At 46.0% G+C, this 17,745-nt stretch overlaps 1 protein-coding gene across 1 annotated transcript in view; it reads right to left on the bottom strand.

The window, feature by feature from the left end:
- Positions 1–1,585: 1,585 nt before the first annotated feature.
- The window catches only part of PITPNA (phosphatidylinositol transfer protein alpha), a 36,831-nt gene continuing 20,671 nt past the window's right edge, over positions 1,586–17,745 (bottom strand). Inside the window, exons 7-12 of the mRNA XM_061176037.1 lie at positions 16,504–16,587; positions 14,348–14,425; positions 14,081–14,191; positions 12,835–12,957; positions 3,260–3,328; positions 1,586–2,212 (exon numbers count right to left, since the gene is read on the bottom strand). Coding sequence (XP_061032020.1) covers positions 3,284–3,328; positions 12,835–12,957; positions 14,081–14,191; positions 14,348–14,425; positions 16,504–16,587 — 441 coding nt within the window. The 3' untranslated portion in view covers positions 1,586–2,212; positions 3,260–3,283. The remainder of the gene's footprint in view (positions 2,213–3,259; positions 3,329–12,834; positions 12,958–14,080; positions 14,192–14,347; positions 14,426–16,503; positions 16,588–17,745) is intronic.

Raw genomic sequence — 17,745 nt, 5'->3', positions numbered from 1 at the left:
TGAGCCTTGCATCATAGGCCCCTCTGAGTGCTAGTCAGTTTGGGGGGTGGGTAAGGAGGGAAGGGGGGTACTTAAAAGAAGCCAACACTGCTGCCCAGCAGCGACACTATCCATGGGGACGGAAAAAACCAGGCACGTCCCTTCTTATGTTGATGTGGGCTGGAACCCCAAATCCAGCTGACCTCAGGAAACGCCAGTTCAGCTCTTGTGGATGCTGAACTGGGGCAACAGGTGGAGGTGGGAGGAGCCAGAGAAAAGGCCAACAAGGAGCGAGCCCCGCTCCTAGAGATGGAGTGATATGTGTGGATCTCAGAGAAGAGCTGAAGGAAGGAGACTGACAACTGCTGACCCTCAAACCACATAAACAATAGTCCGCCTAGAATATCACCGTTTGTTTCTTCCAGGCTAACCCACATCTGGACTTCACTTAAGTTGATGAATGTAAGAAGGGAAAGCTTTAAGCACAAATATAATTATAGCTAATACAGAGCTTGTAGGAAAACATTTATATTTTTCTCCAGTAGGAATGTCTCTTCAACTTTCCCAGTCAAATTAATGCTACCAGCAGTTGGGATGCTAATAACCAACTGAATTGCCCCAGATCCACTACTATAGACCCCACAAGGTGAGGAGACTGTGACAGGATATCTCCTGGCCCCAGAGGCGCCTCAATGAAGGTGGGAGCTAACCACGCTGAGTCTGTCCACCCTTACCCCAGGAGGGCCACAGGGAAGCAGCCATCAGGAAGTCACAGGTTTCATCCTATGTGACACTCCCTTATTGCACTTAGAAATGAGTAAGGCAAAACAAACTGACAAAAACCTAAGGACAGATCATCCCATCCTACTTCTCACTCCCCCAACAGAGATTTGGTCTCGCATTAGCAGTTGCACCCAGGCTAGCATGGGCTTGAGTCACTGCACACTCGGCCAACAAACTTCACAAGGTTTGGGAAATGTCAGGTGACACCACAGCTATCTCAGATTCTCCCACTGGGAAGGCACACTCGGGCTCTGCCAAGTCTCAGGGAACCGTGAAGCACTCGGCAGCTTCTGCTCCCCTGGAGCCTGGACTTTCTCACCAGCCAGCTTCGGTGGAGCTCCGTACTACGATTGCTACTTGCTTTTGATTGTCCAGGGCAGAACTCAGCATGGGGGCAGGACGAGCTGAGTTCTTGATCCCCAAATTCCTTTCCAGCAACTGGAGACATGGGGGAACATGTTCTGGGAAAAAGCTTTTTGCATGCTTGTTTTGTGCAGCATGAAAAGATCAAGACCCATTGTGTCCTGACCAGCCTCAGACAGAGGACAGGAATCTAAGAAAGCACAGAGAAAAGGGGATTATTGCTGAGTGGCAGCACCAGCCCAAAAGGGAAGAGGAGCGTGGACATACAGAGCTCCTCGGGGGGCAGACTAGTAGGTAGGTATGGGGCAGACTCAATTCTAAGGGCCACACGGGACAGTTCCCTCCGGGTAGAGTTGCCCCGGGCACATTACGGGCTCTGCGGAGATACAGAGTGGGCAACAGGAGGGCCAAGAAACCATAGGTATTTCTAAGACTAGTGACCAGAGATGCAATGCCTGGGACAGGGGTTATTTGTATTTGTTTAATTTTCAAAACAGGCTGGCTGGGCCTTGGGTACTTCCATGGTGCCTAGAGCGCTCTAACAGTGGGTTACTGGGAGCAGAGGTCAGAGTTATGAAGCCACATTGCTGTTCTGTGGAACTGGAGGGGAAAAAAATATGTATTTCTAACTCATCCCTTCTCCCCAGGTGAGCACTCAAAATTGCAAAGATCTGCCCAGGAAGCAAAATACCTCAAGTTTATCCCAAGGTTGAAAACTAACAAAGTAAATCGTTTAAAATCACCACATCACAAAAGGCAGCTATTTTGAAAGACTAAAAATGTCACTGGAAATAAAAGGGGCGGGGGCACACAGAAATGGGTCAAGAACACAATGGTTGGGGAGGGAGGAGCTGTAAATACAGCCACCTACACGCCACATATCTCAGAGGGGCAGGCTCCCGCACACATGGGCTTCGTAATACCAGACAGTCTATTTGTTCACAATATTAAAGGGCATCTAGAATTAACTACAGTAAGGGATCAAAGTTGCCTGAAGAATGGGCACAGAAAGGCTGCGTCCGAAGATGGCCTGTCACTCAGGAGGGTGGAGCTGCTGGGCCTTCCTGTTGACCACTGTCTTGCAAAACTAGAAGAGAAATACAATTATTAAGGAAGCAACAGAGGAAAATAGAAACACACTGTAAATCATTGATGGGGGAACTGCAAAAGGAGGACGGATGCCAGGCAGTGTGGTGGGGGGCTGTGGGGGGAAGAGGAAACTAAGGTCCAAGCAGTGAGGAGAAGCTGGCATCTCCTCAATCCACTTCATCCTACCGTTTTATCTCCCAGAAGTTCTCCTCAAGCACACAGGGCAGGGAGAGCGAGCAGCGGTTTGCTTCACTGCTGGTGAAAGCCCAGGCCTCCTTAGCACTGTAGTGCTAGAGGACAACCAGGCTTTATTTGATAACATAATTTTCTCTCAGAGCCTGATGGGGAGCAGGACCAGGCTTCTCATTCCATGCCTAATCCCCTCTGAGCTGCTGGAATAACAGCAAGTCTGGAGGTGTGCAGGACACTGGGTGCTAACAGAATGTAGGGTCTTGGGAAGGAGTGACCACGTGAAAGAAGAGACATCCCATCCTGGTCCTATGACCTGGGCAGAAACACTCTCCAAGTATCTGAAAGATGCTGCCTCTGAACGACTTTGTCTGAGATCAGAGGGTATAGAGAGAAAGGAAATGAAGCACCAGACCCAACAAGGACCACTAGGAAAAGCTGTCTGGACGGCAAATTCCAAGGGAGTGGCAGGGAACAGCTCTGGCACAGGGGGGTACAGGGAGCACCCAGAATGCCAGCTTGAAATGGCTCAAGTTACGAGAGGAAGAGTAATTAGGTGCAGATAAGCTTTGATTCTCATCCACTGCGCCCACCCCAGCCGCACTTCCCACCACCCTTTCCTTGTCTCTGAGTGGTTCTTTGTACAATCACATAGATCCCTGAAATGTCTTAACAGTCATAACCTCTTCCTCTTTCCGAAGCCTGAGAGCTATTAAGCATCGCGATCGTCATTAATACTAGAGGGCAGGACGAGGAAAGAAGCAGGCTTTCTGCCTCCAGAGTGAGCTGCTGAGCCTTGAGGACCCAAACCGATTCTGGCGTCTATGTCATGCTCAGTGAGAAATGCGGTACATACAGTGCAGAAGGGGGAGGAGTGGCTTTAGTCATCCGCTGTCATTCCTTTCACTGGGTCCTTTTGTCTCATCTGGAACAGAAAAAACAGGAAAAATTGAAGGCTTTTGCTGTTGATGGAACTCTACAACAAATACATTCCTCCTTCTTCTCAATCCTGCCAGTGGATAGGGTAGAGCATTTTTTTGTGCACAAAGCGAATCAGAATAGAATTCTGTGTACACACAGCCAAAGCCATACTATTTATAGCTCTGTCATTGGTCCCACCATCCATGATTTCCATTTCTCTCCCTTGTGTCCCATTGTTGGGGTTTAGTTCTTAAGCTCCTCTCTTTCTTTCATTCATTCAGCAAATATTTATGAAGCATCTTTTTTTGTGCAAGGAACTGCTCCAGGCCTGAACCAGCCTGAATTCAGCCGTGAACCAAAACAGACCAAGTCTCTCCTCAAGGAGCTTACGCTCTGGGACAAGGTGCGGGGAGAACGAACAAACTATGCCGGGTGGGGCTGCGGGCTGCTGCGACGGAGAGACTGTGGGAAAGTGCTATTTTATGAGCCGGCTGTGGAGGGCCTCTCTGATAAGTGACATTTGAGTAGAGACCTGAAGGAAGTGAGGGGGGAAATCCCGTGGGCCCTCTGGGGGGTGGGGGGCAGGGAGCATTCCAGGCGGAGGGAACAGCAATTCCCTCTCCTGAGCTCTGCTTAGAGGCTTTGCCTAGTCAGCCAGGTGGGCAGAGTTTGGCACCAGAGTTCGGCATCAGAACACAGGGATCGAGAGGGCAGGGAGTGGATCTCAGCTTGGCAGAAGTGCGAGGCTGCTGGAAAACAGGGTGGGATCTTCTCTGGAAGCACTGAGTGGTCCCTGCCCTGGCACCTTCCAAGCAGCAGAGGACACAACTTCTTGTTGGGGATACTGTGGTGGCCATCTCTCTCAAATCCTTTCCAACTTGAAAATTCGAACTGCAGGATGTCTATAACGTGTATATTTTAACTTCCCATTAGATATGTCTTCATTATCCGTGAGTTTTCTGCTCAACTTTCATTCTTTACTCATTCAACAGCTTTTGAGCACACAGAGCATAAGCGCTGGAATCAAACTGCCTGGATCACATTCTGGCTCCATCACTAAATTGTGTGACCTTGAACAAATGACTTCACTGCTAAGCCTCGATTACTGTAATAATAAAATAGAGATAATAGTACACATGTCATGGGGTTGTGGTGAAGATTAAGATATTCACGTGGAGTACTCAGCACAGCAGACTGCTTGGCACTCTGTACACGTTATCTGTGTTGTTATGTCTTTGTTCCAAACAGTGTAGTGAAGGGGATGTGTGTGTACACAGCTCTCAAGAACCTGCACTTTTAAGCTACAGCCTCCTCACCTTTTGTTTTGTTAAGGATAAGGGCACTGTCACATTTTTTAAAAGACAAGAAGTTAACCTTGTGGTGTTAGGTTGGAATGGGAAGTATCTGTGCGATCATAATATGTCAGCTAGATACAGAAATAACTACAGATGTTACAGTCCCCCAGCTCCATCCTATGGGAAAGTCTGGGAGCAGCAACACCCCACCAGTAATGAGCGCGTTCAGCACCCAAACACCATCCTCCACTAAAGGAGCCAGGGCTCCTTGGTGATACAGCTGATTCTAGGGCTGGTCATAGAAAGAGCGAGACGAGCCTGGAACACCTTGCTGTGCTTCAGGTGAACAAAGGTAACTTCACCAGAACTGGACAGAAAGACAGAATACAATGAAAAGAACACCGAAGTCTGATGTTTTGGCCTAAAATACAGAAACTGGATCTCATCACGCAGAATCACTGGACAAACCCAAACTGAAAGACATTCTACAAAATGACTAGCCTGTAACTTTCACAAATGTCAAGGTCATAGAAGTCCCAGAAAACTGAGGAGCTGCACCAGACTGAGACTAGAAGGGTGCAGTGTGTGATCCTGGGTCGTACCCTTTCCTTTAAAGGAATGGGTTCTCTGGGTTCAAGAGTATGCAGGAGTTCTCCGTATTCTTCTTGTCATTTTTAGTAAGTTTGAAACTCTTTCAAAATAAAAATTTTTTAAAGACAGAAAAGCACGCTTTAAATGTCTGCTCACTAATGACCATTCATGTAAATTTTCAATAACCAGGGAGGCTAAGATTTAGTATCATGGGACCAAAGCTCCCTGGGCCTCAAGCAGATCCTTGTATACCCTGAGAGTCCACCACCTGGCTTTAATTTACTAATGCGAAGCCAGGTCCTGTTTTCCTACTGCTTGAAATAAGATGCAACTTCCTATCAGGAAACACGATAGCTTCCTTTACTCTCAGAGACAAGGTTCCCCCCCCAGAGGGTGCCACTGAAATAAAAATGCATTATTTCATTCTTATAATGAAATGCTCTAAGAATGCTTATTTCCTGTTTCCTGGGGCCTAAATGACACAAGAGATTTTATCTGATGTTTGTAGTGTTCCTTGGATCAAACCACTGCAGGCTATATATATACATATAGTCGAGGAACATGAAAATAGAAGCTCCAGTCCTGGTTTGTTTGTTTTTAGCAGTGGTTTCCTCTAGGGAATGAGGCCGAAGGTTGGAAGAAAGGGACTTTTATTCATCTACTTATTTTCTTTATTTATTTGGACTTATATTTTTTTTAACATTTTTCTCTATCTTTTGAAAACTGCTTTTACTATAAGTATGAAATACTCCTTTACTTAAAGAAACTTGTAAAAGTATCAATGTCAATTTCCTGGGTGTGATATTGTACTATTGTTTTGCAAGATGTCACTGGGAGAAACGGATCTCCTCTCTGTATTATTTCTTATACCTGCATGTGAATCTTATAATCATCTCAAAATAAAAAGTTCAATAAAAAAATAAAGCTAGTAAAAAAAACACAAAAAAACCCAATCAGTTTAAGACACCGAAAAGTAACCACAAACCAGTTAGTTCTGAAAGTGCACAGATATGAGGCAAATGTGGAATTGTTTTTAGAACCTCTCTAGGGACTTCCCTGGCAGTCCAATGGTTAAGACTTCGCCTTCCAATGCAGGGGGTGCAGGTTCGATCCCTGGTCTGGGAGCTAAGATCCCACCACATGCTTCATGACCAAAAAACCAAAACATAAAACAGACACAATACTGTAACAAATTCAATAAAGACTTTAAAAATGGTCCACATCAAAAAAAAAGAAAAAAAATCTTAAAGAAAAAAAAAAAGAACCTCTCTAGAAAGCCACTCTATAAACAGATTCAGCCTTTGGGGGAAGAAATTTGGCAATAGGTAACAAGAGTCTTAAATTCTCTAATTCCACTTGTAGGAATTTATTCTAAGTAAATAATCCTAATTACCCAAAAAACTGAGTGCATAAAAAATTTTCATCACAGCATTATTTAAAAACAGTGAGAACCTACAACAACATGAAGGAAAATCCAACACAGGGTGATGACAGAGTACAGAGCAATATGTACACTGTTGTTAGAAACATGTATGTGAAGAAACTTTTTTTAGCAGGAAATGCTTTGTTACAATGTTCAGAGAAAAAAGTGAGAGAACCACCCAGGCACATGGAATACCATCATAGCTAAGTAAAAGTGTGTACGAATTCTTAAAATAGTTATCTTTAAATAGAGTACTTATCTTTAAATAGAGTACAAGTGTTTTTTTTCTTTCTACTTTTTACTCTTTTCCAAAAAATGTTTAATGCTTATATATTACCTTAATATTGAAAAATGAAACTATTTAAAAAGAAAAGAAAGCTGCTCCTATATTTCAAGATGCTGGTCAATGTTGCAGGTGGTCTGCCCTGGCTGGGGTCAATCACTTCTGGGCAGGGCGGAAGGAATTAAGACTCCACAGACAGGGATCCCTTGGCCTCAAAAGACCTAGCTTTGCCCTCTGCAGGCGCTATGGGAATCTCAGATTCCAATCTCCCACAGCCCAGCAGGTGAGCTAGGCACTGAGTGGTTTCTCTTTATCCTCAGACCTTCTGTCTACCACAAACCCAAACGGGAAACTAGGATGTAGTGTCCTGCCAGGCACTTCACTGCACAGGGACACTTACACAATTGCTGCGTAACCGGTCCAGAGTTTAAGACTTAAAATCTAAAACTGATGGTGATCCATCAGTCAAAAAGCCATAGGATGGAGCAAAGGCCCTCTTCATCAAAGTTCAGGTGATGAGAAAGGGACAGGCACATTCACACACAAGCAAACAGACAGGAAGGCCGGCTACTCGGAGGCTCAGAGACAGCTCCCAGGGTGGGCCAGCAGAGCAAGAGCGCCATGTAGCCTCTGAGCTCCATCCCAAAGTACAAAGTCCAGAAGGAATGGGCTATGGAGGGATCAGAGGAGCCAACAGATTTAGAGAGGAAGACCCACAAGGGAAGGCTGGGGAAGAAAATGCGGCAGGATCTTAATCGTGTGTTCTTTGCTGTTTTTCAGCAAATGTTCTAGAGAGTCCAGTAAGTAGGGAAACAAGTTTTCTTAAAATTTTTAAAATGAGTCCTCTTCTCCCAGTCTCATTATCTAGAGTTAATGACCAAGGCCCAGGAGGTACCTATTCTCTGAACTAGAAGGTATCCTTAACTTCTCTGAAAATAATACCTATGGCACAGGTAGCCATGAGCATTTCATGACCATACATGTCAAATGTTTACCACACATGACAGGCACATGGTTAAGACCCCAATGTTAGCTTCTCTTAATAATACAGATATGTTATTGTAAATCAACTGTACTTCAATTAAAAAAAATAATATAGATATGTTTATTACCACCATGTTCATAAGACAGTGAGTTCCCCATTACAGGAGGTGATCAAGCACAAGCTGGTGAGAAAGCTGCAGAGAGGACTCAAGCACTGGACATATAATTGGACTAAATGACCTTTAAGGTACCCTCTTCCACTTTTGAGATTGAGTTTCTTAAGATCAGGAGCGAGGGAAGGAGGGAGAGCCACTGCTCCCCTACAGGCACACATTTCCTGACATTTTTGTTTTTAGGGAAAAGGACTAATCTCTTTTTTTTTTAAATTAATTAATTAATTAATTAATTTTTGGCTGTGTTGGATCTTCGTTGCTGCACGCAGGCTTTCTCTAGTTGCGGTGAGCTGGGGCTACTCTTCATTGTGGTGCGCGGGCTTCTCACTGCAGTGGCTTCTCTTGTTGTGGAGCACAGGCTCTAGGTGTGCGGGCTTCGGAAGTTGTGGCACGTGGGCTCAGTAGTTGTGGCGCACGGGCTTAGTTGCTCCGCGGCATGTGGGATCTTCCCGGACCAGGGCTCGAACCCGTGTCCCCTGCATTGGCAGGCAGATTCTTAACCACTGCACCACCAGGGAAGTCCCAGGACTAATCTGTTGATCTCATTTCTCAAATCCTTGAGCCTCAATCCAAGAATGGTGGGTCCACCCCCACAGAGGGACAAGAGTTATGGCAGTGGTGACTGTGGCCTTATAGTGACCTCTCATAACTCACAAAACAACCCACCCACGCCAGAATACTATGCATTGGTTTAAAGAATAACAGTCATAATTTCTCTGATTTTTTTTTTTTTTGGCCGTGCCGCGCAGCTTGCAGGATCTCAGTTCCCCGACCAGGGACTGAACCCAGGCCACGGCAGTGAAAGCCTGGAATCCTAACCACTAGGCCACCAGCGAACTCCCTAACAGTCATAATTTCTATCACAAACTTGCAGTTAATCATGGCAGATTGAATACATGCATTTGTTGCTATTCCTCCCCAAAACCCTACCACAATGACAGTAAAGGAATAAAAAAACATAGAAAACTATAAAGACAACAAGAACAGAGGAGACAACTACAGATACGAGATGCAAATGGCATTCTGGAAGATGAAAAAGGATGGATGAGCAATGACTAGTCTGCAGAGCAGCAGGAGCTCCCGGTGAGGAGGGGACCCAGTGGTGCTGCAGGTCACCCAGAGGCTTGGGAACTGGCGGCACCAGGTGCCTCTAAAAGTGGGAGTGCAGCTAGGGGTGAAAACAGGTGACTTCATTGAAAGTGGGAATAAAGAACCATTTGGGCCTGGCATGCCCTGGTGTTCCCTCCCCCAGTTTTCACAGTCAAGTAACGCCCCCTTTCTGCAAAGCCCAGGGATTCACTCTCTGGAGGCACTGAGGTCTTGAACTCAGGACCCCAGGCTCAGCTAGGGGTGAACTGGGCACGATGCAGAATACAATGGGATTAAGTTAGAGCCACCCCATGGCATAGTGAGCCCACCAGGACCCTTCTCCAGCTCAGCTCCCAGAATGCTGGCCCTGACCATCCCCATGAGCAAAAGACTGGGGAGTCCTCTCAAAGCAAAATGAGCAGCCCAAGAAAAATAGACTCAGGATCCTGAAGTGGGGGACCCCAGTGGAACCACCTGACTACCCTTCAATAAGCCCAGCCACTGACTCAGAGAGCTTCCAACCACTTTTTGGAGCTTCACTCTTCACTTTGAACAGACAGCCAAGGACCCCCCACCCCCAGTCATTTGAGGGAAGCCCCTAACAGAAGACACAGAGTCCCATAGGAAAAAGGAGCTCAGAGAACACAAAGAATGTTCAGGTGGCAGAGATATCTCAAAGCCAAGCAAGAACCAAAACCCGGAGCTTCAGAAAAGGAAAATGATGCCAGCAGAAAAAAAGAAAAAATACTTAAAAAAAGAACACAGCACAAGAAATGCTTTAAAATGTCTTAAGTTCAATAGAGGAGAGAAAAGTTAACTTCAGAAAACCTCCCCTAGGAAGGAGACGAAAAAGGAGACAAAACAAGAAAATTAGAAGGTCAATTCATGAGGTCCAACTTCTAACTAAAAAAAATCCAGAAAGAGAACAAAGAGAACAGAGGGGAGAAAATGATGAAACAGGTAACACAAAAACATTTCCCAGAACTAAAGAGATCTTTAGCTCAAAGTGCCCACCGAGTGGGAGCAAAATGAAGGAGAATGAACCAACGTCAACTACATTATTGTGCAACCAACCCAACCAACCACCCTGTTGAGACTCAAAAACTTAACGATACAGAGAACTAAGCTAACAAAGAGAAGGAACGCGGTTACTAACTTCCTAACGAAACAAGAAAATTATCCAAGGAAGGAATGAAGATCAGAGTAGATGAAAGGGTTCAGTTGGGAAAAACAATGACAAAGGTATAATAATGATAAATGCTGAATGACCAGTTAACCCCAAATTGTGACACTGAAGGATGGAGAGGAGGAGCGTGAGTGGTGGGTGGAGTAAAAGAGCTAAACCTTCCACAGGAAGAAGCGAGCAATTAACAGCTAAAGTTGAAAAACTGTGAATTAAGAGGATAAACCTATTATTTAGAAACTCAGAGGTAACTAACAAAAGAAACAACTGTGAGAACTGCAAGGGGCTACTTCTGGGGGCAGGAGCACAGGGACAGGGCAGAGGAGGGCAGCGTCTTCCTCATAAGCCTGGGATACTGCCTGAGTTTTAAAACTATAAAAATACTTGTGGAGGTGGTGGATATGCTTTTGGCACTGACTGTGGTGATGGTTTCACGGATGTCTATTTATCTGCAAGCTCATCAAGATGTACACATTAAATGGGTGCAGCTCTTTGTACGTCAATCAGACTTCAATAAAGTGTTTTTTAAATTAAAAATGAAAAAAGTATAACTCTGAAAACAAAACTTTGATAAAAATATTTTTAGAAAGAGGAAAAATAAAGAAAAAAGAGAAGTGAGCCAGAGGTACAGTCAGCACACAAAGGTCCCATACAGTTGCTAAAGGGGTCAGAACATGTCCCCCAGTGGCTTTGCTTTCTCTTCCACTGCCAACTATTTAAAAAATTCCAATTCCAAAGAGGGTTTTCTGCATTTTGCAATTATCTTGGAGGACAGAGATCATCTAAGCTTTTGGCACAATTATCCACAGAATGGAGAAACAGGCAAAGACAAGGGGTGGGGATTAAAAAAAGAACTCCCCGAGGACAAGAGCTCTCAAACTTTGGATCTGAGGGAGGTAGATCCAGTAAATGCTCAGGAGAGTTCTCCCAGCACCAAGAATTTGAATTCGACCCAAAGAGTGAAAGGCTGTCAGCAAACACTTCCATGACCCCAGTGTACTTCTGGCTGGCCTGTCAGGCAGTGGGCAGCTGAAGCTACAGGCTAAACCCCGAAAGCTCCGGGTTCTTCCATTTGGTAACCTGTTTCTTTTCTTTTTCTCAAGAATCGGGTGACCACAAGACTCAGGCCTCCCTCTTACATTGTTAGAATCGTCTGAGCCCTGGACATTAAAATCTACCACTTCCTGAAGATCCTTAGCAGAAGAATCAGGAGTTGTGTCCAAAATCCTGCCACTTCCCTGCCAAATGTACCTGAATGAATAACTAAAACATCTGCCTACAACAGGAACTAACTCAGCAAACCACTGTAACCAGTGAGTCAGCCCAGGAAGTGTCATCCTGGAGGGTAAAATCAAGGAAGGAAGAGCTCGCGGGCACATTCTCCACCGAGACCAGCACAGTGCAGCGGGAGCACCTGTGTAGTGTGGGGCACCGTGGACCCGGGCCTGCGTCTCACCTGAGGCCCCGCTGCAGAGCCAGACAAGGCTGTGCAAAGCTATGCCTGCCAGACATCCAGGCTCCATGCCAACCCTCCCAGGGCAAGGAGGGAGCAATGGATGGCAGTTCCTATGAAACAGAGCTTCCTGCCTTATTTTTAGCCCCGAGAGGCAGGAGGGAGCCCCAAATGGCATTTAGAGGGAGAAGAAGAGACGGAGTGATTGAGTGCTACAGCTCTTCCCCTGACTGTATCACCTGCAGGCTGTGTGACCCTGGGTACGGCCTTGAACTCTCAGAACCTCTACCTCCTCATCTGAGAGTGGGGGTAACAGTGGCGCGTCCTCACAGGGGTTGTGAGGATCACAGGAGATGGGACAAGACGTGGAAAAGCCCTCTGAATAGTGTCTCACACACAGTGGCTGCCTGAATGTTATTTACTGACCATCTCCTCAGAGTGAGCCTTGCAGGGAAGCAGCCCCAAATTCCCCAAATGAGGCAAGAGGTGTGTTAGGTCTTCAGGCTTCCACGGAGCAGCAGATAGCTCTCCTTCTGGGATCCATGCCACGGCCAAGAAAAAAAAAAAGGCAAAGGCTCCAAACTCTAAAAATAGCTCCCAACACCCTTATAGAGGGGTAGGTTCTGTGTGCCGCTGCTGTCCTCTGCGGGTGACGTGCGTGGCATTCGTGGACCAGCCCAGCCTGCCTCCTCCCGGGGCCGCCTCCATCTCTGCAGCCCAGCACCATCCCCCCCCACCGGCTCTGAAGAACCACTGCAGCAACTGTATTACTCACTTGGCATTCAGCACAGCCCGCCATATTTGTCTCTCTGGATATGCCAAGACCTCGACTAGACTGCAAGTTCAAGAGCACAGGCTGCTTTCTTCCTTGTAGTTCCCATATCGCCTGGCATTAGACCTTACCCACAGTGGACGCTGACATGTTCCTAGAACCACAGGATGGTGCCCTCAGTGAACTGCCCTGGCACGACAGTCTCCGTAATGTTCACGGTTATCTAGGTGACAGTCCCAGAGTCTCGTCTGGCCTCCCACGTACCTCATCCAGCTGTCTCTTCGTCTCTTCTTCCATCCTTCGAATGTCGTCCATAGTCAGGTCAACCCACTTATCAAGCCAACAGAAGAGCTGCCTGTGGAAGTTTGTAAACAGACGCCTCTCTTGCTATAAAAAGGAGGGACCCAAGTTAGAATCGGAAGGTGCAGGCCACTGCTGCAGCCCTCCGCCCCACGACCTCTGTGCCAGTACCCACACTTTACGGGGGCGGGGGGAGTGATACCTGGCTGGCTGATCTGGATCAGCCCTCCAGTCCCTCAGGTCAGTGACCTTTGCCTCCATGTGTCTGAAAGGTATGGCCTCAAGTAGGGGAAGCCCCCAGGAGAGGGTTGGTGCCTACATCACCGCGAGGCTCTGTGCCCAAAATGCTACCAAGACAGGCAGTCCACAAGTCAAGGCCCCAAAACAACTGTGCCAAGTTTCCTCCTTGTCTCTTGAGCCTAAAGCCAGGTTAAAACTGGCCAGCAGCTATGAATGTTGCCCAATTTCACCAGACTCACACATCAGAAATAAGGCTATAGAAACTCCTTAGGTGTCATTTGGGCGAGTTGCTCAGTTTTCCTGGGTCTCCCATTTTTACATGTTATTATACTTTTGTTTGAGATTCTCTCGTTAAAGAAAGAAAAAAGGAAAAAACTCCTTAGGTCTGTCTAGTTCAGTAATTCAGGGCACTGGAGAATTTGGTTCATAGTGCTTCTTGCCTTTTGGCATCAAGAAAAGATGCTGAGGGACTTCCCTGGTAGTGCAGTGGTTAAGACGCCGCACCCCCTATGCAGGGGGCCCGGGTTCGATCCCTGGTCAGGGAACTAGATCCCACATGCATGCCGCAACTAAGACTTCACATGCCACAACTAAGGAGCCCACGGACCGCAACTAAGGAGCCTGCAAGCCACAACTAAGGAGCCCACCTGCCGCAACTAAGACCCAGCACAACTAAATAAATAAATAGAAAAGATGCTGAATTTAATTTGTCATTTAATCACAGCAAAGCCCCTTCCTGTTTCCTTCTTTTGCCTCAGTTTCCTTACCTTTCACATGTGGTACCCTTGGATGGACAGCATTAAACTGTAAGACAGCTCAGTGCAAGGGGGAGTGGGGGTCTGGGAAATGAAACCAAAATATCAAGCCACGTGGGTTGATATACGCCACGTGGGTTGTATGAGCTTCTCTTGTCGGGCAAAACACCCCCCACTAACACACACTGGGAAGGCCTCCCACCCTGGTCACTTACCTTATGTATAAAGTTTTCCACTTTGTTCTGCAGGCCCCACCACTTGAACTTGACAGTAACCAGTTTGTATGCACACATGTATGGGCAGTCTTTCTGATTTATAAGTTCTTGCTGTATTAGAAACACACCCACAGGCAAGCAGTTAACTAAGAGGGCAGACCTCTGGATCCCCCTTAGCCCGGGCGGGCCATTCCCCTCCTCCATGGGGGAAGCCCACACACACTGGCCCCAGCCCACCCCCCCTGGTGGTGAGGGTGTGAACTGCACCTTCCAATTGGGACCCAAGGGTCCTCGGCCTGTTTTGATAGATTTAAATTTTGCTGGGTCTTCCTCTGCCTTGTAATCCTGAGAGAAGTTGGAGTTGGAGGGGGGAGGGACAAAGAGGGGGAAGGGAAGGGAGGAGGAGAGAGACAGAGAGAGAGAGAAAGAGATCAGATTTTCCACCAGAGTACAGTTCATACCATTCTTGACGCTGCTGGCTCACAGAAAATCTGGGAAAGTGTTATAAACAAGATATAGAACTGTTTACATTTGCCTCAGAGGCGAGCTCTCTGTGATTTTGTCTGCCAGGGCCTGTTTTCACTTTTACCAGACTATGTGAGCAGGCACGTATTTCCACTGTTTAAGATGGGGATTTGCAACCTGGAGTGAACATTCGTATGACCAAGGAAGATGTTTTCAAAATACAGTTGACCCTTGAGCAAGGCAGGGGTTAGGGGTGCTGACCCTCCACGCAGTCAAAAGTCCAACTGACAGTTTGCCCTCCGTACCTGCAGTTCCTCTGCATCCTCGGATTCAACCAAGCACAGATCGTGTGGAACTGTATTTAATACTGAAAAAAAACCTGCTTTTAAGTAGACCCCCGCAGTTCAAACCCATGTTGTTCAAGGGTCAACTGTACAGATTTCTGGGTCATTCCACCTAAAACCCAGTGAGTAAGAACATCTGCAGGGGAGGGTTGCATGCATTTTTTTTTTTTTTAACTCCCCAGGTGATTCTAAAACGGCAGCCTGAGCTGAGAACAACTGGCCACAGTCATTCCTGAAATCTTCTAGCCCCATCTCCCTCTGGCTTGTTTTGTTTTTGTTTTTAAACTGCCTTGTTTTAATAAAATCATTATTGGAAATGTTCAATGTACAGACTTAATCCTCTTGTGTACTATCGTCAGTCTCCCCTCACTGATTTAAAATGCAGTCAGTGCTGTGTGTTAATTAACAGTAACAAAAGTTTACTCTTGGGCTGTTCCTCTGCATTGACTAATGTGGGCAACGAAAAGCAAACTCCTTATGGCATCTACTTAACAAAAATAACGAAGCTATCAAATCACACACACACACACACACACACACACACACACACACAATCATAAAGCATTTCCCAAAGCTAAGGAGATTATTTATTAAATCTTCCCCGCCTCTGCTTCTCTCCACTCACATGAAACAGTCAACAAAATACTCAAAGCACCATACTTTTGGCTAGTATTTCTGTTTGAGAAATATCTGGCGATGTTCAGTTTGAGGAAATTCATCAAGCTGCACACTTATGATCTATTCACTTTGCTATATATGTTATACTTCAATAAAAAAATTTTTTTGAAAAATCCACTAATCTTTTGAGGGTAAATGTGGGGATATTAGGCAAAGAAGCACAAGATGGCTTTCATATCTATTTGGGAATGCACAAAACAAAATATCTTAGGCACACAGAGTGACTCCAGGAAAGAGGTATCATACCCCTGGGGTACAGAGAGCAAACACTTATTCCCTACCAATGGGCAGAGTCAAGTTCCTGTGCCCAGATTCCAACAGGCCTCTGTCAAATAGGAAGAGTACTGAATGGGGGAAACCTAGTCCTTTACTTCCCTAAACCAATACCTCCTGGGCAGTGAGCAGGACAGACCTGGTCCCCCATCTCTCCAACTTTATGGTCTAGCAGTGGACTGTCCTTTCCAGGTGGCTGCTGCCATGTCTGTTACTCTGAGAAGTGACCACCAACGTCTTGAGGGCAGGGGACTTGTCTTTTCATGTAACTGGCAACCCCCCAACATGGAACCCACAGAACAGAGTATTCTAAACACAAAATAGGCAGGCAATATATATTTTTAATCACAAGGTTAGAAAGAGAACTAGTTTCAGGCTAAGTGTCACTTCAGCAGGGCAAATCACCCCCAGGGCTACGGACAGTACCTGCGTCATCCAGTAACAATCTCCAGAGGCCAAACAGGACACATACATCTGGGCCACTATTTTCCTAGTGGTATCCCTGAGTCAAGGCAAGGCAATTCTTAACACTCATTTAAAAAATAAAATACCCAAGAGAGAACTTCCCTTTGAGCCAAGTTGGGTATGGTTCCTTGGTTTCTCTGACACTTAGAAGTCATTTCTGCATCTCAAAGGCCACCCATATCACTGAACAGTTCCTACCTTGCTAAGTACTTGGCTTCGATCTGCAATGTCTATATATACGGCTTCCACATGTTTCCAAGCCTCAGGCTCCAGTTTATGCACCTGTAGGAACAAGGAGGACCACTGTGTAGTTTTTATCATCTACGAAGCACCGTTTACCCAAAATGGACACCTAGCAGCAGCTGTTCCCATAGCCATAGATGCGAGATTCCTACTGGTACATACAAAACTATCCAAAGGAGTGGGAGGATGGATTTTAAGTGGACATACGTTTGAGAACTAATGCTTTGATTTTTCAGGCTAAGTACAACTGCAGCAGCCCAAGACACTCTCAGGACTCCCCTATCACCTACTTTGTTTCCATATGTTCCCCCTTTGTAAAGACTATACATTTGTCTCATGGGGATGTTGCCTGGTTAGCCATATACTGCTTATTTTGATGCTCTTAAAAATTAACTAACTCAAATAGGCGGCACCAGATACAAAATCATGCTATGAAATTCTGATACAAATTCAAAATGCACGAAAGGGGCTTCCCTGGTGGCACAGTGGTTGAGAATCCGCCTGCCAATGCAGGGAACACGGGTTTGAGCCCTGGTCCAGGAAGATCCCACATGCCGCGGAGCAACTAAGCCCATGTGCCACAACTACTGAGCCTGTGCCCTAGAGCCTGCGAGCCACAACTACTGAAGCCCGCACGCCTAGAGCCCGTGCTCTGCAACAGGAGAAGCCACTGCAATGAGAAGTCTGTGCAGCACAACAAAGAGTAGCCCCTGCTCTCCGCAACTAGAGAAAAGCCCACGCACAGCAACGAAGACCTAACGCAGCCAAAAATAAATAAATTTACAAAATGCACAAAAGGATATGATAAAGAGTAACTCTTTCTCTTGTCTTCAAGTCCACTCCCAAGTACCACCACTGCTAAACATTCAAGTGTAGAGATTTTTCTTTTAATACAGATGGTAGCATGTATACACACTGTTTCACATCGTGCTTTTTCCACTGAACAGTGTATGTTGAAGACTGTTCCCTACTGGTTCTTTTTAATGGCTGCATAATATACCACTATATGGCTGCACAACAATTTATTTAACAGGGTCCTACTGATGGGCTCTTACGTTGTTTTTAACCTTTGGGTACACAAAGAATGCTGAGATGAATCTCCTTGTATATAAGTTATTTCATACGTGTGAAAACATAACTGTAGTATAAATTCCTAGGTGTGGAATTGCTGGGGTAAAGGATAGGTGTATTTTATTA

The sequence above is a fragment of the Eubalaena glacialis genome, chromosome 19 (assembly GCF_028564815.1).
Source record: "Eubalaena glacialis isolate mEubGla1 chromosome 19, mEubGla1.1.hap2.+ XY, whole genome shotgun sequence".
Lineage (NCBI taxonomy): Eukaryota > Metazoa > Chordata > Mammalia > Artiodactyla > Balaenidae > Eubalaena > Eubalaena glacialis.
The sequence above is the reverse complement of the archived record's forward strand: the minus strand, read 5'-3'. Positions and strand labels throughout refer to the sequence as shown.